We start from the raw sequence: 25,376 nt of genomic DNA, 5'->3' as shown, positions 1-25,376 counted from the left end.
CCCTTGCCTTATAAATTGTAAAACGCAGAGATTAAGGATGTTACCAAAAAGTGGTTCCACGAGAATTTTCAGATTTATTGTTTACATATTGGACTTTTCATATCTTTAAGAAATGTTTTCCAGTACGTTAACAAATCTACCCCAAATTTCTGTAAAAATATTATCCTGTATGTAAACATGTGTGAAAAACAATCTAAAAACAATCCCAAATCGATATGTCTCTATTTAGCTTAGAAGTATCAATATTTTAAGCTGCTATAATATATTTAACCATGTATCACTCTCACGTTATAAATAATTTTGAGGCAAATATTATTACAATACAAGCCATACCACTATACTATACCCTCCTGTTGAGTTATTAATTGATTTTAGACGAGGTCGTTGTACTAACTCAATTATTCAGTTTTCTATTTCACCCTTAGGCACGTACCGAAACGTAAGTAGTGCTTAAATGAATAATTCTATCCACCACCAAAAACTGTTATAAATTCATTCTGAGCCGACTCAGATTGAAACGCCTGGAAGTGGTAATTGGTCGTTTTATTTAATAATATACGAAGAGATGAAATTATTTTATTTATCTCAGACAAAACATATGATGATATGTGGCAAGGGTTTATCACAAAATCCAAAAATTATCAATTATTAAAAATATTGTTTTCGGAAATAAAAAAAAATGAGCGTGGCTTTTGGGGAGAGCCGACAGAAGTGAATACATACTTCTTATAGCGCCTTATTACTACAGGGTGTCCAGAAACTCTCCCGACAAACGAAGACCGGAGATTGCTGAAATAATTTGAAGATAATTTATTTCAATTTATCTAATCCATCTTCCTAAGGAGCTAGAGCTAATTGAGCTAGGTCTTGTAATTAGTATTTTTTTAATAGCTCCAGAACGCTTCTGTTTAGAAAAACGAAAATCGGTACGCCTAATTCTGTCACTTGCTATTGCGTTTAGTAAATTTCCGACTTATTTCCATAGAGGTATATATTAACATAGAGGGAGCCTACTTTCCGCGCTTCCTGACGACAAGATCTCATGGACTGGTTTGCTGTATCTCTTTCTAACACATTGTAGCGAAAATCTATGATGACATTCAGTGTGAAGATAGGCACGGAGGAGGAGGACAACTGTAGCAGCTTTACTATGCGTAAGAGTGAAACAGCACTAATCCAAATAAAAAAGATGGTGTCGTCACTTCGCTCTGAATGACAATCTCTCTATGCTAATATGTAACTCTATGCCTATTTCGTATGCTTTAAATGATGACGCACGGGTAAAGACTCGCGGACTCAACTGTATTTTGGTACATGCTATTTTGATATGTTTAGTGTTTGTTTAATAGAAAAATATTTGTTAAGGAAAGGGAAGCAGAACTATTCAGATGTTTCAACCTTAATTGTAATAAATCAATTTATATATATAAAAGTATATAATATTTAGGTTAGCTAAATAATTATATGTATTTAGTTGACATGACATGTAGGTACAAAATATTGTTAAAATAATTTTTATACGTAAGTGAATTATTATAATCAACTATCCTAAATACAAAATAAGCCACAATTTAACTAAAAAATTTATTTTATTAACGTTTCGACGTCCAAATCGGATGTCATTGTCAAAATACAAAAATTAGTCAGATTAAATAAATTATTAGAAAAAATTTTTTACTATGCAACAACATTTTTGTTTAATTTAATATTTTGTATTTTGACAACGACATCCGGTTTAGACGTCGAAACGTTCATAAAATCATTTTTTTAGTTAAATTGTGGCTTAGATCCCATTTAGAATAGTTGATTACAAAAATGCCACAAAGATAATAGTTTCAGAACAAGTTATAGTCCTGTCGCCAGGGGGGGTACAACGGCCTCGTTAATTCAGATGGACTTACCCAAGTTTTTTTTATGTATTTTGACCCGTAGAACACGAATTTTTTGGGTAACAGTTGATCCGGATGTCGATAAGATTGTTATAGACCAAGAACTTGAGGAATCAAATAACAGCGATTTTTGGCAAAACAAAACAATATTTTGTATTTTTTGGGTCATTTTAAGCAAAAAATATTTCTACAAGTTTTTTAGTAGGATGCACAGTTTTCGAGATAAACGCGGTTGAACTTTCAAAAAATCGAAAAACTGCAATTTTTAAACCCGAATAACTTTTGATTAAAAAATAAAATAGCAATTCTGCTTAGCGCCTTTGAAAGTTCAAGTCAAATTATGTCGGTTTTGATTATTTGCATTGCTAAAAATTTATTGTGTTATTGTTAAACAAAGCTACAAACAACTAGTGCGTGAGTGATGTTTCTATGATTTCTCATTTAAAATCGAACGAGTAGGTAGAATAGGTACTAGTGCAATCAAGACTATTTCTACGTTACATGCGTTAAAACACATGTAAAAGCACGGGAAACCCTACGTGTTTATAGCTTTGTTAAACAATAAAAAAATAAATTTTTACCAATGGAAATAATCAAAACCGATATAATTTGACTTAAACTTTTAAATGCGGTAAGCAGACTTGCTATTTTATTTTTTAATCAAAAGTTATTCGGGTTCAAAAATTGCAATTTTTCGATTTTTTTAAAGTTCAACCGCGTTTATCTCGAAAACTGTGCATCCTACGAAAAAACTTGTAGAAATATTTTTTACTTAAAATGGCCCAAAAAATACAAAATAGTGTTTTGTTTTGCCAAAAATCGCTGTTATTTGATTCCTCAAGTTCTTGGTCTATAACAATCTTATCGACATCCGGATCAACTGTTACCCAAAAAATTCGTGTTCTACGGGTCAAAATACATAAAAAAAACTTGAGTAAGTCCATCTGAATTAACGAGGCCGTTGTACCCCCCCTGGCGACAGGACTATTAATTATTATTGTGAAAGCTTTAGGTCTTCCTTTTATTTTAATCTTGGACGGTAATACTATTTCATTTATAACTAAAAAAATATATATTAATTTATAGTCTCTTATCTTTTTCGTACTGTTTTAAAATGTTCTTAAACCCATTAAAAGAACTAAATAATTGTCCACACTCCATGATTAATTTAAAAACAAACACTAAACAAATAAAAAATAAGAAATCACTGACACTCTAACTTTTTTATTTGCGTACACGTTAGCGTATACCTAGACACAACCTTATATTTAGGTACATTCTTCTTCTCCTTCTTTAGTTTATTGGCCTCCACCTACTTGGGTATTTGGCCAGCTCATCGTCGTGGAATAAGTCAAAAATATTTATATTCTAATGACATTTACCGTATGTCATTATAATAATATATACCAGTTTGTTAAAATTGGAGTTTTATACTGTTTTTGAAGGAAAGGAACGAAGGTTTACTATTGAAAATAAAACCATTTTTTAAAAGTACAAATTTTCTATGAATATTTCAAACGATCAAAAACACTTGTAACGTCACATAAATGTATTTTCTACTGACGTTTATAACGTCTAATTTAAAATTCTGTTTACTTTATTGGAAAAATGTAAACGTAAAACCAAGTGACGTCACGATGCTTTTTGGGCCACCTGTTTTAATTTGAATTTTTAATCGTCTTTAGGGGCCAAACGAAAGACAAACAAAACTTTTTTATCTTTGATACATGTTTTAAATTATGTTCTGTTGTGATTTATAACATTTTTTCGAATTTAAAAATTTATGCAAGTTCCCTATTGTAATTTGGATTACCAAATTTTGAATTCGAATTGTTAGTTTCTTGGCTGTGGGAGTCATATTGTAATTATTCGCATAAATCTATTGCTCATTCTGCTTTGAATAACTCTGTTTAAAACATTGCATATTCGTGATGACAACTGCTTGTCCTGAAAACGATATTCTTGATTGCAATGCAAAAAGACCTGTTCCTCTTTGGTAATTTAACGTCAAAAATATGTAGTCATCATCATCTTCAATGGCGTTATAACTCTTCGAGAGTATTTGCCGCGTTTACTATTGCCATCCATGTTTTTCGGTCCTCTCCCACTATTTCCCATTGACTCACTCCCATGTTCTCCAGATCTTCTCTGACTGTATTCCACCTTTTTCTAGGCCATCCTACAGACCTTATCCTATCTTATCAAGAAGACTAATTGTTAAAGTACCTAACTTTTTTATTATCCAACATAAGCGAATGAATCAAAAAACAGACTGTTAAGAAAACATGAGGCTATAGTTGGGTTTTAATTTCAGTATGTTATAAATGCCAGAATATTCTACAGGGTGACGTGAACTTTGAGAAAAATCACAGTTTGATTGGTACACCCGGTATACAATGACAGTCTAACTGTCTAGCAACAATATTATTACAGCGACATTGTTAAAGAATAAGGATAAAACATGTTAAAAAATCGCTTAAATCGGACCACAGGTTTAGGAAATTCGAGACAATAAAAATGACCAATTTCTAAGGTGGTTAGTTAATTTCTTGGAGGAGTGTATTTAGTTTGTTATAGTCAATATTTTTCACAAACACTGTTTGTTTATTAATTGTTGGAGTTGTTCAGCAAAGCTTGCCATAATTACGGTGTTATCTGCATATCTTATTTTATAATCTTCCTAATAGTGCTTAATTTGTAAAGTTCCAGCAGCATAATTTAATTTCTTTTATACAATTCACTTTTCTTTGAACAAATCTAATTTTAGGAGTAGTTTCTTCTTGCAATTTACATTAAAAATGGAGAACCAATGAAAAGTTCACGAGGAAACACTTAAGAATTTTATGATCAAACTTTTAACTAGTTCTCTAGGAGGCTTGGCACTTGCCGGTTTTTGTAAGACCACCGAGTAAGACCGTAATGATAAGCAAAATAAATACTAGTTATTTATTGATTTATATACTCTATATTTATGTTAATGTTGATTATAAATAATGATATTAATATTTCATTATTTATTGTAGAGTTGAGTATTCAATATAAATTCTAGAGATTTTAATGATATTTGGTTTAAAAAAGTATATTATTAAGTACTACATTAAATGAAGTATACATAAAAATCGGAAACAAGATAGTTCCCAACTTCAAAACAACAAAAGGACTACTACGGTGATGCCCAATATCACCAACTACATTTATTTAAAATATTTTTAGAACACGCCCTAACAGTTTAGAAGTCAAAATGTAGTGATAAGGGAATATACCGATAATAAACGATTATCTCTACACATTGTGTTTCGCAGACGACCAGGTGGTGATGGCTCAAGATGAGGAAGATATCAGTTACATGGTAAGAAAGCTAAAGGAGGAAAATACAGGTGGGCCTCGTCTTTTAAGCAAGAATCCAAGTTTCAGCTCAATAAACTAGTAGCATAAGACTACCATTTTTTTTAATTTAAAAATTTTGTTTAATGATTTTGGTAGCTTTCAAAATTTGTTAAATATAATATATAATTTATTCATCATCTATCATCATTCTCTCTTCCCTTATCCCTATGTGAGGTCGGCTTCCCTAATTGCATTTTTCCATAAGTTTCTATCTTGGGTCATATCAATATTAATCCCCTTTACCAATATGTCCCGCCTAAGCATCTCCCACTTCTTTGGTCTTTATCTTCTACTCCTTCCAGTAACCTGCAGTTCCAAAATTTTTCTTATTGGGATTGGGTGACTGACGTCTCGACGTTGAACAAGACCTAACCATCTTACCCTATGCTCTCTCATTTTGGCATCAATTGGTGCCACCCCTAGACCTCACCGAATATACTTATTTCTAATCTTATTCTTCCTTGTCACTTCACTCATACAGCTAAGCATCGTCATTCCCGCCACATGCATTTGTTGCTCTTATTTCTTTTTAACTGCCCAACATTCAGTTCCGTACATCATAGCCGGTCTTATGGCTGTTTTATAGAATTTCCCTTCAGCTTCATTGTAATTTTCCTGTCACAAAACACACCACTCACTTCCTTCCACTTCATCCATCCAACCCTAATTCTACTGCATGCATCTCCATCTATTTCCCCGTTACTCTGTAATACCGATCCTAGGTAAATACTTAAAACTATTACTTCTCACAATCATTTCACCATCCAAAGATATCATTTTATTTGTATTACCTTCATCTTTAACTGAACATTCTAAATACTCTGTTTTTGTCCTACTAAGTTTTAAACCTTTTTCCTCAAGAGCTTGTCTGTACTGTTCCAGTTTTTTTCTAAGTCGTTTTCACTATTTCCTACTAACATTACATCATCATCATACATGAAGTACCAGGGAATGTTACCCTGTAGCTTCGCTGTTATCTGATCCAAAACTAATGAGAATAAATAAAGACCGAGCCTTGGTGCAATCCTACTTTCACATGAAATTTATCAGTCTCTCCCACACCTGTCCTAACATTAGTTGTTGCTCCCTCATACATATAGCTCACAATCTTTACATATTCACCGGGGACCCTTTGTTATTGAGTGTCCACCACATAATCTCTCGAGGAACTCTATCATATGCTTAATTACTTCATTTTGATTATTATTATATTTCACCATAATGGATTTAAAAAAACAAAAAATTTCTCCTCAGCGGGAAATCGAACTCCGGTCATTCGCGTGAAAAGTAAAAATAGTAAATAGAGGTGAAGATAGCCACGGTTTTATTGACGTCAATCCAAAGGAGTATAATATATAACTGTTTGTATGTGAAAATAAATTTGTTGTTTTTAGTATACTATAGTCTGTTTTTAAACCAAGAGGATTAATTCAAATTTCCCGCGTCCTAAAGCTTGTTTGTAATTGGTCCAACCTCAAGCAAGTTTAATCCAGTGTTATCAAATTTTGTCACTAATGTCATTTATAAAATTTTGACACTATTGGAATTTCATAGGTTAATTATAGTTATATCAGCGATTTTTTGTATTTTCTGCGTTATTCCTTTAATTTTTAGATTTTTAGTCTGTTTTTATATAAAAAGCAGTTGTTTTTAGAACTCTTTAGCGGCATATAATGGTAGGGGAGCCCAAGCGGGGATTTTTGCAGTTACTCGAGCGCGTCAGATTAGCATATGGGAGAAACCTGGTACCCTGCAGATGAACCTCTACCATATATTGGCTCTTAACACAGGGGAGTTCGTTAAGGGGGGCCCGAAAAAAAAAATCTATCCTTAAAAATACTCGAAATTGTCAGATTAAGATAAGGTAAGTTAAGTACATGCAAAAGAGTGTATATTTCAAAAATCTGACGATTTGAGCAGGGGGTAAGGAAATGGGTGAGTCCCAAAAGTTCACAAGAAATAAGCGAATATGTCGCAAAATAAATGACAGATCGAAAAACTAAAAAATACGTTCTCAATATATTTTAAAAATCTATCGAATGATACCAAATACGACTTCCCACGGAGAGGGGTGGGGGGTAAATTTAATATTTTAAATACGAATCCCGCGATATTTCGCGAAATGAACATCAGATCGAAAAACTGTAAAATACACTTATTCGATACTTTTACAAAATCTATCGAATGGCACCAAACACGACTACCCAAGGAGGTGGGGTGGGGGGTTACTTTAAAATCTTAAATAGAAGCCCCCATTTTTTATTGCAGATTTGGATTACTTACGTAAAATTAAGTAACTTTTATTCGAAACATTTTTTCGAATTATGGATAGATGGCGTTATAATAGGAAAAAACGATTATTGGAAATGGAAAATTAAATTAAAAAATGGCAAGCGCCCACTAAAATGGAAAATTTTACTTAACTTTTTTTGGTTTTAGGACCTACTCTTCACAACCCAATAGGTCTCCATAACGCTCGAGTGACTACACATTTAGCATACTTTGCTCCCCTACCATAAGTATAATATAATATTTATGGATAACCGTCAAAGGCCGATATGATCAACCAACAAAGAAGACGTATTTGGTGATATTTCTAGTGACTTTCTTGGGTGTGAATCTGTCTTTTTATTTCACTCCTCTTGGTTTAAAAACAAAGCTTAGTCTCCCTACAATTTCATCATTCTCACCTTTTAAACCTTCCTTGTACTTCTACAAATATTTTGTTATAAAAAAGATATAAAAAGTAAAATGACGTTATTTTATCATTTTCTCAAATCATTTTATAGGTTAAAGCACGCGTCTCAATATTTAGCGTCACGATAAATATTATTTTGGATCCGTGCAAAAACATCATACCAAGCGATAAGAAGTAGCATTAGTAGCAAGTAGTATGCATTAAAAAATCAAAGTTTCGCTCTTAAAAGTTCTTCTACTTCTACTCTTAGCTAAGCATATTGGCATAACGGCTAAAAGTCGGCTTCTCGTTTTTTTCTTATATCCGGCTCGAAGGACCAATGAATAAACTTGGGGCTGCAACTGGACTGTATATTAGGGTTGTTCTCTTTTTTGTGTTTCCAGTGGTTGAAATAATTTTATACTGATTTAAATGTATTAATTAAACATGTATTAGGAAAATGCAATTTACAAAACCAGTATAAAAAACAAAATTGATTTAAATAAAACATTAAGTAGCTATGGCAACAATTTCAATTCTTCTTCCATATCTTCTTCTTTCAAATTCAGGTGAGCTAAAGGAAAACTGTACACCTGTTATTCTTCAATATTGTCTCGTATTATATTGGAATATTTTCATTCCACCTCTTTCTTTTCTCACAAGCGTAACTTTCTGCAAATAATTATTTTTATTTCCTTAATTTTTATTTGATATCCTCTTTTATTCTGCAAGCATTCATAATGTTAAGAAAAGGCTTTTTTATCTTTTGTCATTTTTTATGGTCAAAAATTGCACGAAAAGTACTTACGACTGAATTATTTCACGTAATAATACACACAACACCATAAAATTTTAACAATTTTTGGTGACTATCAAGATGTTAATTAGCAAAAGGTATATTTCTAGATATAGGTAAAGGGCCTAGAAATAATGACCACTTCAAGGACATAAAGAAAAGGCTAATAAACTCATGAAAGTTCATGAAAGACGAAATTTTCTTTTATATGCGTAAAATATAGCCTGTAATTTTCGTAACATTTTTATATTTGCAAATCCATATATGTATTCACGCAGACATTTTTCATGACGTTTGATTGATATAAATTAGAGCTACAATACAATTTAGAAGTTCCAAGGACCTTTTTTTTAATGGCTCTGGATTGATTGATCCATTCAGCTACGATAGATAAAAAATACATTTTGCTACAAAACTAAATTAATATTGCAATTAATAAATAAATAAAAAACAAAAAAAGGAACTGCTAACATTAGATTGATCAGTAAGTAATATAATATGTACTCTTGATCCAGGGTCGTAGCCAACTTAAATTGATTTACAAATACATGAGGAATTAGACAAATAATACTAAATACTAATACGAAATACTATTTCTAAATATTAGTAAACATTTTTTTACTACAACTAATTTACAATCTGCTCAGTAGTACAGGAGTATTTAGTAAATATGATATGTGGCTTGTAGTGGGTACCGTTCATTAACTGTTCTTCAAGTCTTCACCTAATCCCCAAGGTCTTCGGGCCAGGTTCTGTTTTGACGTCTAGGTAGTGGCCTTCTTCTTCTTCTTTTAATAGGACTGCGACCTCTTTCTTATGTTACGGTCTCTGCTGTGATCCGGAGCTCCAGCTCTCGTACCATCGTTTTTTGGGTTTTCCTAGGGGTCGCTTGGTGTTGGGCTTCTGTGTCTTCGCCCATTTCGTCATACGTTCAGGGTCCATCCGATCTACGTGGTCTCTTCACATGCGTCGTTGTTCTCTTGTCCATCTCACTACGTCTTGAACGCCTAGCTCTCTCAATGTGTCTTCGTTTCGTATTCTATCTCTGAGTGTGATACCTCTTATAGATCTTAGGATTTTCATCTCTGTTGTTCCCATTATTTGTTTGGTCTTTGTTGTCTCGGCCCTTGTCTCAGCTGCGTATGTCAGTACAGGTCTAACACATGTCTTATAAATGCGAACTTTGCTTTCGATGCTCATAGATTTATTCCGCCAGATTATATCCCTCAGAAAACCAGATATTCTCGCTGCTTTCGTTACCGGATGTTTTGTTTCTTGCCACAGATGCCTGTCGCTAGATATTTCCACACACAAGCATCTACAATCCATTATCTGTTCGATTATATAGTCGTCCACTGCTAATTTACATCTAATTGGGTTCTTGGATATTACCATCGATTGGGTTGAGAAGTGGTGGATGGTATAATTCTCTTATGATTTGGCAATTATTTGTGGAATTTCTTTCTTTGGCTCTGTTTGCCTGAATGTCAATGACTACTCTTATGAATGGAATACCAAGATCGTTGTGTATTGTATGGTTGGAAAAGTACCATGGAGCATTGGCTATTGTCCGAAGGGTTTTCGACTGAAAAGTTTGTAGAATCTTGGTGTTGGAAGGTTTACTGCAACCCCAGACAGGGCCGTAACTACGATGTTAGGGGCCCCGGGGCAAAGGTGATCTGGGGGCCCCCTGCCGGGGGGTCTGGGTTTACTCCCCAGCGGAAGGCGGGGTCCGGAAAAATGTTTGATATTTAACCCCCTGAAAACGCATTTTAATGGATTCTATGACTTAAGTTTCTTGAACCTACATCTTACTATTTTAGTTGACCAACACAAAAAAAAATTGAAATCACCTTATTTTTTATTCGCTTTGAAAAATTTAAAAGAAAAACAACAAAATGAACAAATAGTAAAACAAAATGAGATAATATAATGAAACAATAAAAAGAAAATTTGTTGAAACTTCAAAAACCGAATGGAAAAATATGAAGATATGAAGGTTTATTTAGAGAAAATGTAGGAATAGGTAAATCAGATTGCTGAGGAGATACAGAAAATTGAAAAGGTGGAAGAAAAATTCAAGAATGCGGTAAAATTCGATATGGCAAAAGTGGAAGAAAATTGACGGAGATAGGAATATGTCAAAAAGGAGGAGACCGTCGAGAAGTAATAATTGTATACAGCTCTAATGAGAGCAGAATCCTATTTGACGAGGATATTAGAAAACGATATCCGGTACCTTCAGCAGTGACACTCTCGAGGGCGAATACCGTCACTGCTGTTAGATTTATTATGCTGTGGTACTGGTAGGGCTGATTTCAATGTGCTCATTCCATCTTACCCTTATGGTACCATGTGGTTCCGTTCACGTACCAAGATGTGATCTGGGGTAAATTGGTTAAGACAAAGTAGCTGGGACCGGGGGGCGCTATTCCGGTTGCATTTTAGTTTTTATTTCAATAAAAATAACTAATTTCCTCAGTAACAATTTGTATCTTTACGAAAGGTCTCGGGGGCCGCAGCTTAGCCCGGGCCCCTCTTCCAATGGCATTTTAGGTTTTATTACGCCGAAATAACTAATTTCCTAAGTATTAATTTAAATTTTTATGTTAAGTTCTCGGGAGCCCCTGCTTAGCTCAGGCCTCAAGGGCCCCTTCTAAGGGTTCTGTTCCAATTGCATTTTGGTCGAAAATACTAATTTCTCCAGTAAAAAATTAAAACTTTATGTTCTATTCTAGGGTGCCCCTGTAAGGTCTTTTTAAAATTGGGTCATTGGAAAATATTTCGTTGGAATCGGCTTTTAAAATACATATTTTTATTTTCCTCGTTAAATTCTATGCACGGTCAAAAAAGGGGCACCTGCGGGGCCCCCCTTGGCCAGGGGCCCGGGGCACTGCCCCGGTTGCCCCAATGGTAGTTACGGCCCTGACCCCAGAGTTCAATTCAGTAAGACCAAATATGTTTGAGGATGATCTTGTAAATCAGTAGATATTTTATTCTCGAGTGAGAGTTGCGACTTATTTCCAAATAGCCAGTGTATGAATACTAGCTATTGAACGAGACAATTAATAAGTATATTTAACAATAGCAATAATTACAATACCTACTAACAACTATACATTCGATAGCCTATTGTTGAGAGAAAATGGTAGTTCTCCACAAGCGCAATATAATATACACAAATTCAAATTCGTTGGTAATTAATTCAAAACGAAAATAAAGGAAATATATAGGTAATAGCATATAAAAGGTAATTAAAACCACTTACCGCTAACTTGTCGAATTCGAAACACGAGGAAACGAACGACGATGTGTGTGCACACTTCACGTCTGAATATGCGTCTTTCTTCCTTATGTCATGGGGGAAGAATCTCGGGTTCAAGTGGTACCCGCTCGACCGAACTCGCATTCCTCAACCGCGATATCGATAAGAGGAACACATGGTGGTGGAAAAGGGATATATGCTTTTCGAACTATTTTACACATCCTCATTAATTTCTGGTAATTCAAACAGTCAGTACATTTGTCTAACTTTTGTGTTTAGTTGTGTCCGTTTGGCTTTAATATGGCATTTCCAAAAAAGTTTGTGATCTAGATGCAGCTCTAAATATTTTACTTCAGATTTTTGTGGAATTGGAATATTATTGATGTGTACTTTGGGGCATGTTCTGCCTCAAATGTACAATTCTGAGATCGGTGCCTCTTTGAACAGTTGGTAGAGTTTATTGTTGTACCTGAGTCTCCATACTCCGTCTTCATTAATGTTAATAGTTCCAAATTTCTTCCTTAGGAGATTTCTTTCAAAAACTTGTAAAAGAACTCGTATATTTACTCTTATAAACTCGTATAAAATTTTAATAGAATCGTTTTAATACGATCTTTATTTTTATTCAAAAACTATAAACAAACGAGTATACAACTAATTTGAATAAGCATTGTTTTTTAATGGGATTTTCTTTTTCACAGACGCAGACGCCGTGTTGTAGATCTCTTTCAAGTATTTGACAGTCACCGTTCGACTGATAGAAAAAGTTTTCAAAAACAATAGAAAACAATAAAAGTTTAAGAGCGGAAATTTGCTGGAAATTTTAGAGCGTGAAGGATCAACTATTCAATTTAAAAAATAGAAACAGCAAAAGAGAAATAGAGATGGGATTGTGAAAGTAATCTTAAATTTATTTGGAAACTACTCGGAATCTAAAATGTATAGTTTGGAAAACATTTGAAATGAGCTTTCCAATATATAAGTCTAGATCCCGCGTACCAAAAAAAAGTTGATTAATAGCAAGCTAAAAATTTGTTAATAGCTTAACGATTAACGGTGTCTAGTCGAACAAACTTTTGATGTACGGGAACACTGGAACAGGGGAAGTTCTAATTGCGGAACAGGTTACAGGTTTGGGACGTCACACTACGAAAACGTCCCATGTATTTTGTCGGACAGAACTTCCAATTGATTTGTTACCCTTTCATTAAACTCTCGTGCAAAAATCAGACTGCTATTTATCACCAACATAATTCCTGTCATTTGAAATGTTCTATGTGTCGGACTTATTAAAACGCCCAATATATTTGTCGGATAAAAATTTTTTCATATAATATTATATAAAGTTTGCTATTGAATAAACTTAAAAACAACCTGCTCGTTTTCACAATCATAAACTTGTCAGGACGATACGTTCTACAATTAAAATCACGTTCTTTAATAATTAAAACTTCCCTGTTTCCAGTGTTCCCATACATCAAAGTTTATCCGACTAGACACCGTTAAGCTATTGACAAATTTTCAGCTTGCTATTAATCAACTTTTTTTGGTACGCGAGATCCAGTTCTAATATTACTTGCTATATGCTTTTATTTAAAATTAATGAGTACGTCATTGGAATAACACAAAAATTTTAATAACATATTTATTTTAATTTTATGGTTTATAAAGTATGTTGCAGATTTTTTTTAACTGACAATAATACCCGACATAATTTTACAGCGGGTAGTAGTACGTTTTTTAAAGGTAAAATATTGCAAAACTTCTAAATTTTGAAGAACAGTTTTTATTGACATGAAATTTGGCATACACATAGCTAACAAGTCAAAGAAAAAAAGTGATATTGTGCCGATGTGTGCTTTTGCCCTAGGGGTGAGTTTCACCCCCTTTTGAGGGTGAAAAATATATGTTCCAAATAAGTCCAGAAATGGATAAAATGACTAATTCTAAGCAACTTTTGTGCTACAAAAGTTTTTCACCAAGTTAATACTTTTCGAGTTACTTGCGAGTGAATATGTTATTTTTTTTACAAAATATCCACGTTTTCAGACGGTTTTTCGCAAAGAACTCAAAAAGTAATTATTTGGTCGAAAAAAAACTCGTATCAAAAATATAGCACGTAAAAAAGTGAAAAACATGGTGTATATATTAGGTCACTATACCTAGTAGAACCAGAGTTATGGTTAATAAAAATAGGTTCATATTCGTCAAATTCCAAATCGAAGATTTTAACGTGCCATAACCAAAAAACGAAGCCCTTTTTTTGGGCAAAACTCATTTTAACTTTTTTAAAGTGTTTAAAAAATGCTTATTTTTGTTTTTTTTTAAATGTTTTAGCATCAAAAGTAAACAAGTTACGCTCAAACTAAAGTTGGTCCCTTTTTTTTTGGTAAGAAATCGGGAAAATCCCACCTAATTAGCATTTCAAATGAACTTAATTGTTACCACTTCACAAGTTTTTTACTTGCGTATGTATTGTTCATATGAGCTGTAAGTTTCATCTGTTCAAAGTCCTTATTTTTGATAGAGCTGTAGTTAAAAGGGCTTGAACGAGTCACTTATTACGTGTGTATGCAAATTTAGAAACACCGAATCTTAACCAATTTTTGTCTTGCCGACTTTAAAGCCGACTTTTTTTATTGTTTAAGATTTTTGGCATCTCTAACAATTTATAAGTTATTCTGAAAAAAAGCATTTTTTTCAAAATTAAAATTTTCAAAATTTTACTTTAAAACTAAATTTTTTCAAAAATAAGCACTAATCGATGAAACTTACAGATCATATAAACACAAGATAAGTAAAAAAACTTGTGAAGCGGTAACGATTAATTTCATTTAAGTTTCAGACCAACTTTATTTTGAGCGTAACTTTGTTACATTTGATGCTAGAATTTTTTTTTATAAAAACAGAAATAAAGCTTTTTTTAAACACTTTAAAAAAGTTGTAATGTGTTTTCCCCAAGAATGATTCATTATTTGGATATTTCACATTGAATTATTCTATTTGGAATTTTTCGAATATGAACCTATTTTTCATTAGCTATAACTCTGCTTTTGCTATGTATAGAGACCTAAATATATACACCGTTTTTTTCACATTTTTATAGGCTATAGTTTTAGTAAGAATATTTTTTTCGACAAAATGCCTACGTTTTTAGTAATTTGCGAAAAACCGTCTAAAAACGTGGTTATTTTGTTGAAAAATGAACATATTCACTTGCAAATAACTCGAAAAGTATTGATTTGGTGAAAAACTCTATATGGGCCATTCCACGAACATACGCCTGTTTTGGATTACTTCGACAACGAATATTTTACTGTGCAACATAAGAAGTACGAAAGTAAATGGCGCTAATAATTATTCAAATAAACAACAATGTAATTTGCAATTTACTTTTGTTCTTCTTATTTTGCAGAGTAAAATATTCGTTGTCGAAGTAATCCAAAACAGGCGTATGTTCGTGGAATACGGTATAGAACAAAAGTTGCTTAGAATTAGTCAATTTATCCATTTCGGGACTTATCTTGGACATATATTTTTTCAACCCCGAGATGGGGTTAAACTCACACCTATGGCAAAAGCACACATCGGCACCATATCACTTTTTTTATTTGACATGTTAGCTATGCGTATGTCAAATTTCATGTCAATCCAAGCGGTTCTTTAAAATTTACAGCAAAAACCGTGAAAGAATGTACTATATGTATAGGTGCTCTTTCACAATGCCAGTGCAGAACAGACTTACTTTAGATATGCAACCTTCCATACGCAAGCTTTGATTCTCTCTCAACCCCCTTACTGGAGAGAAATCATGTCCTAACCCCTACATTCCTACATAATATTAACATACCTATTTATTTCTTGTTAATTGTCAATGATAATTCGTTTATTCGTTACAGGTCCTTCCAGGGCTCTACGTTGGAAATTATAGAGATTCTAAGGATTCTACGCAACTTTCTAAATACAGTATAACTCACATCTTAGCTATCCACGACACTGCACGAAGAATACATTCGGTAAGTACCCTTCTTCTTCTTCATGTGCCTTGCCCGTTGCGGACGTTGGCTATCATCATAGATAGAACTCGATCGACGTTAGTCCAAACCATTGACGCCATGAGTGTCTTCTTCTTCCGGGTCCGCGTTTGCTTTCTATTTTACCCTGTATTATCAGTTGGAGTATATGATATTTATCATGTCTCTTAATATTACCGAGGTATTCAAGTTTCCGTTTCTTAATTGTGAAAGAGATCTCTTTTTGTTTGCCCATCCGGCGCAATACCTCTGCGTTGGTGGTGTGAGTCATCCAGGATATGTTGAGGATACGTCGGTACACCCACATTTCGAATGCCTCCAGCTTCCTCATTAATGTTTCCGTTAGTGTGCATGCCTCTGCGCCATACAGCAAGACTGGAAATACATAGCATTTTAGCAGCCGTATTTTTAGTGGGATATATTTGTCGGAATGGGTGAATATATTTCTAACTCGATATCGTTCATTCTGCAAACTTTCACATGCGTGCCTTAAACGTGTACTTTTAACACTTATATCATAAACAACTATTATTTAGCTATATAAATATCAACGTATATTGTACTTTATTTCTATTGTTTCAGGATAAACACTATTTGTGTGTAATGGCGTCGGATTCACCGGATCAAAATTTAACTCAATATTTTTCACTATGTAACGATTTTATACACGCAGCCCGACTCCGGGATGGAAATGTGCTCATTCATTGGTAAGCATTAATTTTTAATAATATTTCTCTATTAGTCTAGGGACAAAGATGGGCTTCCTGGCCAATTGAGGTCCATGAGATTTTACAACTGATTTTTATGTATTTTGACCCGCTGAATACGAATCTTCAACATGATAATGCGTTTTCATTTTAAAGATTTGAATTTTCATTGTAACAATTTAATAATTATTGTTTTTTATCTAATAATCTAATAAAGATATACCCAAAAAACTAAGTTATTAATCTAGATAGACCCCTTTTATATAAGGGGTATATCTATAAAGATATACCCCTTTTTCAAATCATGTTTTGTATCTTTTAAAAATAAACCAACGAATGAAACAAGCAGCCAGAAAGAAATGATGGAACTGATGAGACAATTAGCAAGCGATAATAAAAAGAAAAACAAGGACCTGGAAGATATAAAAAATACAATAGGAAATATGATTGAGAAACTAAAAGAAATAAGGGAGGAGAATAGTGAATATAAATTACAAATGAAAGAGATAAGGAAAAATGAAAATCTAAAGAAAGAAATGCCTACAATGAAACAAGTATTGTTTCATACAAGTATAAGTTTTATATATAACATTTTATCAATAGTGTAATAGGTATGTTAAAAAATATGAAATTCGTTCAAGAGTAAAGTACTTTTATATTTCACAATATCGAAAACTGTTATTAAAGAAAAATTATTTGGAATTAAAAATTATGTAATAATATGCAATTATATTCTTCTAATTGAAAAAGATAAGAAATATCTTATTCATAAATAGTCCTAGAATTTTTTACAATACACCATTTTAAAGAAAAAAATAAGCTTTCTTTTTATTGCAAAATGTATATAACTAAATATACAAGAAAAAAGTTATAATGAAAAATTTAAAAATAATCGTAAAAAATATCAAAAATCATTAAAAGTATAAAATTTTGAAAAACCATAACTTGCTTAAAAATAGTCGTACAGCAGTAGACCATTTTTAAGGTAATTTAATTCTCTTCCTACTAAATGCACCATTGCATATACCTAGAAATGCGTAGAAAAAAGTTGCAGAACAATGTTTGCAAAGTAGTAGGGAAAATGGCCCAAGAATGCCGTGAGCGGCGAAATTTGAAAAATTATATTCCGGAAATTATAAAGCCTGAAGACTTCTACGAAACGTCATTTCAAAGAGGAAGGATGGTAGATTTTTTTGTGAAGCAATGCCTATACATATATCCCCGTGGAAAAAAGTTATGGGGCAAAAAACAAAATTGCTTTCTTTCGTGTTGTTTTTGCTTTCTTCTTTGAATATATTTAAAAATATATATATTTTTGACCTTAAAAGGTGATATTTCGGTAGTAAATTTTACCCTGGAACAATTTTTTTATAGACGTGTTTATCCCAAAAGTGCATAGAACTCACCCTAATTCACCCTGTGCCTAGGGACTAATTCACCCCTTTCTCAAAAACGCACCCCTTTAAATGGTAGCACTCCGCGGTTTTGTTAAATTTAGAAGTCCATTGACCATATTATGAAACAATAGAACCCGTTAACGTTGTAGTTCCTTTTAGCTTCTTATTTTGAACATAATCAACAGCCTATTAAAATGGATTTTGAAAAATTTAATTTTATCAGTTTTATTGATTACTAAACTCATTAATTCTCGAGATATTTTTAATTTTGTCCAAATATCGGGAAAACTTTCAATGTTTGTAAGTAGAAATAACTTAGTCTTGAGTAATAAAATTGTTTTCATTCACTCTATTATGTCAATTCAATGTCCAACTCCTTAAGAATGCATACATTCCCAGATCCTTACAGAATCCGGGAACTTAACCTTTCTTTTGAGGCAATCTTTGTAATCTTCTTCCCTTCTCATTCGAATAACTTTACTTTATGTATCGCCAAACAGACCCCAAGATTCATCACTTACTGAATTTCATTGACGTTGAACCCCGTTTTGGTGCTTTTTTGCCCACAAAAATCGTTTTCTTTTTTATTTCTTTGTAAGACGTAGTTTATCCTTTGGGATAAACTCATTCCTTTCAGGGATCTCTGAAACACGACCAGTTTAAACTTTTGATCCAACAATTCCCGTTTTTTTTAAGTGAAATAATATTTCTCAGGGTTTCTTGCAAAATACTTAAATTTTGAAGAATTTTAGGTCCAGAAAGTCCTTTGTTATGGCCCGCAACAATGGAATTTCGCAATCATTCAATTCGTAAATCGTTAGACAAACACTTTCCGCGAATTAACTGCATTAAATTTGTTACCGCCCAAATTACACACAATTAAACAAATTAAATTAAAAAAAAAGAGTGTGTACTTTGTACGCACGTAAGAAGTTATACTTCTATTTTTATGATTTCAAGATTAAAAATAACGTCAATACGTCATTTTTTATGAACTGGAGCGTTCCCCCAATTGTTATTCTCGTGAGGAATCAATCAATAAAATTAAAATTCTCGAAAAATAATGTTAATCCGTCATTTTTTGTCGAATTGGAGCGTCCCAGCAATTGCTTTTCTCTTGAGGAATCGTTGAACATACAAAAAACGTCAGATTTTCTACACAATTTTACTAGAAGTATAACTTCTAACCTGCATACAAAGTACACACACTTTCTTGTTTTATACAGGGTGTCCCGAAAAATTGGTCGTAAATTATACCACACATTCTGGGGTCAAAAATAGTTTGGTTGAACCTAATTTAGTACAAATGTGCTCAAAAAAAAGTTACAGCCCTTTGAAGTTAGAAAATGAAAATCGATTTTTTTCAATATATCGAAAACTATTAGAGATTTTTTATTGAAAATGGACATGTATTATTCTTATGGCAGGAACATCTTAAAACAAAATTATAGTACAATTTGTGGGGGTTTTATTACTTTAACTCCCCCCCCCCCCCCCCAAACTTTCGTGTACCTTCCAATTAATTCATTATTGTGGTATCATTAGTTAAACACAACATCTTTAAAAATTTTTTGCCTCGTAGTATTTTTTCGATAAGCCAGTTTTTATCGAGATGCGGCTTCTTTTTTAATATATTCACATAAAAATTTTCTGGGGTTTTGTTCCTTTAAACCCCCCAAATGTTTGGGTACGTTCCAATTTAACTATTATTGTGGTCTTCTTCTTCAGGTGCCGTGTCCGTATTCAGACGTTGGCTGTCATCATGTTTACAAGTTCCTGAAACCTCTCTCTATCGGCTGCTGCGCGAAATAATTCTTCTACAGTGGAACCACACCATTGTCTAATATTACGTAACCATGAAAGTTTTTTTCGACCAATCAATCTCTTTCCCTCCACTTTTCCTTGTATTATAAGGCAAAGGATGTTATTTAGGCCCTCTAATTATATGGCCGAAGTATTCTGTTTTTCTCCTCTTTATGATGCTTATCAGCAGACGTTCTGAATTCATCGTTTGGAGAACATTTTTATTCGAAGTGTGCGAAACCCACGATATCTTTAGGATTCGTCGATAGCACCACAATTCGAATGCTTTTAATTTATTTAGCATTGTGATTTTTAACGTCCATGGCTCACAACCAAACAATAATATAGACCACACGTAACATTTTGGGACTTTCTTAGTTTCCAGGTCGTAAAAGCCTTACGTGATATTTCAATCCTGGTTATTATCTCTTCATCACAATCGCAATTTACATTTAACCAACTGCCAAGGTATTTTAAATGATTTACTCGTTCTACCTCCTCTCCATCAAGATAAAGCACGCCTTGATCTACATTTATCTTTCCAACTGCCATCCACTTTATCTTTGAAATATTGATTTTTAGGCCTCTCCGATAACTTGCTTCGCTTACTAGATTTACTAATGTCTGGAGATCTTCTAAATTTTTTGCAAGAATGGCTGTTATTGTGGTATTATTGTGGTACCATTAGTTAAACACAGTGTTTTTAAAACTTTTTTGCCTCCTAGCCTTTTTTGATGTCACCTTTTATCGAGATGTGCCTTCTTTTTCAAAATATACCTAAAAATGTAACCATAACCAAAATTAACCATAATATACAAATATGTGGTGGATTTGACAAATATTCAAAATATGTCGATAAACACTGGCTTATTAAAAAAGTACTAAGAGGCAAAAAAGTTTTAAAAACGGTGTGTTTAACTAATGGTACCACAAAAGTTTGGGAGGGGGGATTTAAAAGAACAAAATTCCTATAAAATTTTTATGGTTTGAAAAAATTTCACTTTAATTTTTTTTAAGATGTTGCTGCCATATGTCCATTTTCAATACAAAATCTCTAATAATTTTCGATATATGAAAAAAAATCGATTTTCATTTTGTAACTTCAAAGGGCTGTAACTTTTTTGTGTGCACTATTGTATATAGGTAAGTCAGGTTCAATCAACCTGTTTTTGACCCCAGAATCTGTAGTATAATTTATGACCAATCTTTTCGGGACACCTGTATATTAATAAGTCCAAAAATATATATAAATACTATTTAAAAAGTCAGTACAACTATAAACTCACTTTTGTCTCTGCTCTCACAACTTTTAAAATACAACTTATGATAATAATATAACCATAACCATAATAATAAAAATGACAACAATGACTACACATTCTTTAACCACAGCCGCCATATTGGATAATTTTTGACATGTCGTTGTAATCAGAGGAATCAGAGCAGACGTATAACGTATCTGCGCGTAGCACCAACAATTTTGATGAATTCGCGCACATACATTCACTCCTAATCGCGCCTAAAGAAGTACTTCAGAAACTTGAATATCTAGGCCACATATTGAGACACGATAAGTATTGTTGAAGCGAAAAGGATGGTAGACTACCTCAGCTAATTGAAATACCATTCGAAAATAATATTTCAACCAACCAAGATAGTTATCGTTCACCCTAGCTTAGCTCAGTCTCTCAAGGTGTGTGTTCGTCTAGTCCTAATCTTAGAAATGAACTAAGTATGTAGACCTGGGCGCATCTGTAAAAATATTAGTACATTTGGACGTTGAGAGGTGACTCAAATTTTTTTGCAGAAATTGCTTAAAAATAAATCAAATAATAATATTTGAGTTATCCTCCCTCTCAAAAAGGTCCGGAACATTGTTTAAATAATCAAAATGTCAAAAAATTAAGGAAAAATTCGATTTTTTTCTTCGTTTTTTGATTATAACTTTAAAAGTATTTATTTCCAAGAAAAGTTGTACTAACATAAAAGTTGCGTAATTAAATTTCCAACAATATAGAATTAGTTACAAATTTAAAAAATAGTCACCCTTGTTGCAAAATAGCAATAATTGCGAAAAAACCATACAAAAACAAGTATTCGCATTTTACGTTTTTCAACCGTTTATGCTACACTTAGGACCTTCATATTTCACCCAGAAAAACTTTATGATACAGTTAAATAATACTGTAAAGTTCACTAAGATCGGTTCAACAGATTTTGCAAAATAAATTTTGCAATCCAGCTTTAGCAAAAAAAATTCATTTTTTCAAAATGTTACAGGACTGAAAATAAAGCAGATAGCAAGTTGAATTTTGTTTGCATATAGAAGTGTACTGTACCTTTAATATGCAATTTTGCAAAATTAAAATCGATAAACACGACGGCGTCAGGAATTTTTTTAAATAAACATTAATCATTAATTATTGGTGCTACGCGCAGGACAGCGGATAGTTTGCTCTGATTGGGCATTCCAATGACCTTTGATAATGATTGATACATTTTAATTTTTATTACATTTCGATATAAATAAATAAATTTGTTTATTGCAAAATAAAAACACATACTCTATCCTTTGAAATAACACTTTTATAAGCAAAAACTTTCTTTGTTCATATATTTTAACTTAGAGAATAAAAGTTTATTATTTTTAAACATATTCAATTGTTTAAACAATATTTCACAGACAGTAATAAAATTAGTTTGATTTTTGTGGAATTAAAATATTAAAATACAACAAAATATAGAGTAAGAAAATAATATATTAGATAAAGATTGGAAGACATTTTGGTGGAAATCAATTTGTGTGAATCGAACACCGCTGTCCTGCGCGTAGCACCAAAAATTAATGTTTATTTAAAAAATTTCCTGACGCCGTGGTAATTAATCGATTTTAATTTTGCAAATTGCAAATGAAAGGTACACTACACTTCTATACGCAAAAAAAATTTCAACTTGCTATCTACTTTATTTTCAGTCCTGTAACATTTTGAAAAAATTAATTTTTTTTGCGAAAGCTGGATTGCAAAATTTATTTTGCAAAATCTATTAAACCGATCTTAATGAAATTTACAGTATTGTTTTATTGTATCGTTAAGTTTTTCTGGGTGAAATATGAAGGTCCTAAGTGTAGCATAAATGGTTGAAAAACGTAAAATGCGAATACTTGTTTTTGTATGGTTTTTTCACAAATATTGCTATTTTGCAACTAGGGTGACAATTTTTTAAGTTTTTCACCAATTCTGTATTGTAGTAAATTTAATTACGCAACTTTCATGTTTGTACAACTTTTCTCGAAAATGAATACTTTTAAAGTTATAATCAAAAAACGAAGAAAGAAATCGAATTTTTCCTTCATTTTTTGACATTTTCATTATTTAAACAATGTTCCGGGCCTTTTTGAGAGGGAGGATAACTCAAATATTATTATTTGATTTATTTTCAAGCAGTTTCTGCAAAAAAATTTGAGTCACCTCTCAACGTCCATCTCAAAACAGACGCGCCCTGGACTAATGAAAATTTACAATGGAAGCAAACAAAAAAATACTTTAACTAATCATGTTTATTGTTCAATAAAGATATAATAAAAATGTAACTTATTGAATGCATTAACAAATATATTCAAATTCTTGCCAAAAACTAACAATTTCTGGATTATACTTATGTCTTTTGGTATTGGTTGATGGTAACATCTTGATGTCGAATGGTACTGCTGTTTCTACAACTGGCACTGGGGTTCTAGAGGCTGCATTCCACCAGGCCTACAGATGTTGGTCGTTGCAGTCTAGGTGATATAGTTGCAGTCTAGATGACATATCCCTCGTTGTTGTATCGCCGGCGATTGAGGATTGTTGAAGCTCCCGGAGGGAGAACGGTGATCTTTTATCCCAAAAACTAGAAGATACAATGAGTATAAATGACAATCAAGAAGTTAATAACCAAAATGTACCTTTGCCAAATAGTATTCAAAAACGAGTACATAGATGGCAAGGGTAAATTAAATGGAATTATGATTGATACTAGTTAAAATTTGATTTACACGTGCATATGCAGTCGGAAAAATAAAAGAATACCCATGAACGAACATATAAAACACGCTGTATTTTGCTGTCACCGTGTCACAAAGAAGATTACCCAGCGCAAGTACATGTAATAATAATTATTAAGAAAATAATTACAAAGAAAATAAAATAAAATAATTATTTAAAAATAAAATAGCAAAGATGTGACGTTTTTAACGTTACACCGTCTACAGTAATTGATTATCCAGGGGAAAATAGACAGTAGGGGAGTAGTTGGATAAAATGGAATGGCCAAAAGTTTGTTGCAACGAGTGAAGAATTTGGTCTGTCACCAAATATCGCCAGTCCGGATTAAGAATGGCATAACTTCAAATTTTGTCAATTCCTGTTTATTGCGTAGTTAGCTTCTAAAATACTGTATACAGATGATATAAAAGCGACAGAACTGTAACTATGTGCTGAGCCACTACAGGGTAGTTGCGTCGTTATTGAAATACGCACCATTTTAGACCTTGTTTTAGATGAGTAATGACGCAACTGTAAATAGGATTGAAAATGGGGGGACTAAATTAAGATAATGAATTTCGGACCAATAAGGATGAAAATAAAAACCATCGCTGTAAGAATAAACGGCATACTAAATATTTAAAAATAGTTTTTTTGTACAGAAAAATGTTCAGATCAAGAATGACGCAACTGTAGATAGGGTTAAAAATGGAAAGATTAAATTAAGATAATGAAATTCGAACCCATAGGGATGAAACTAAAATCCATCATTGTAAGAATAAACGCCATACCAATGTTCCGGATGGTTACTCTTTATTTAATCACTATTTTAAATATTTAAAAAATTTTAGATGAAGAATGAGGCAACTGTAAAAAGGGTTGAAAACGGAGGGATTAAATTAAGATAATGAAATTCGCCAACAGGGATAAAAATAAAAGTCATAATTGTTAAAATAAACGCCATACCGATGCTCCTGGACCATTACTCCTTAGTTAATCCCTATTTTAAATATTTAAAAATCGTTTCTTTGTTCTCCTGAGAAATTTGGCTTTTGCAGTTACGCCATTCTTATGCCGGACCAATATTAGATATTGAGATATATCAACGAGAAATATTAGAAACATCAATCTATACGTAAATAATAAGACGACAGAACGAGTTCAGAATTATAACTATTTAGCGACAAACATTAATAAAACAAACGATTAACCAAAGAAATCAGAGTTAGAATAAAAAATGCTAGAAGTGCATTCAATAATATGAAACAAATATTATGTACTAGAGGCCTCAGCCTAAATCTTAGAAAACGAGTATTAAAGTGTTATGTATTTTCTGTTCTCTTGTATGGTGTGGGGACATTGACTCTTAATAAACAATGTCTCAATAGATTGGAAG

At 32.6% G+C, this 25,376-nt stretch overlaps 1 protein-coding gene across 1 annotated transcript in view; it reads left to right on the top strand.

The window, feature by feature from the left end:
- The window catches only part of LOC126890163 (dual specificity protein phosphatase 15-like), a 149,913-nt gene that overhangs the window by 26,103 nt on the left and 98,434 nt on the right, over nucleotides 1–25,376 (top strand). The window contains exons 2-3 of the mRNA XM_050659016.1: nucleotides 15,914–16,030; nucleotides 16,631–16,755. Coding sequence (XP_050514973.1) covers nucleotides 15,914–16,030; nucleotides 16,631–16,755 — 242 coding nt within the window. The remainder of the gene's footprint in view (nucleotides 1–15,913; nucleotides 16,031–16,630; nucleotides 16,756–25,376) is intronic.

Source organism: Diabrotica virgifera, chromosome 8 (assembly GCF_917563875.1).
Source record: "Diabrotica virgifera virgifera chromosome 8, PGI_DIABVI_V3a".
NCBI classification, from domain to species: Eukaryota; Metazoa; Arthropoda; class Insecta; order Coleoptera; family Chrysomelidae; genus Diabrotica; species Diabrotica virgifera.
This window is presented reverse-complemented; position numbering and strand designations above follow the sequence as displayed.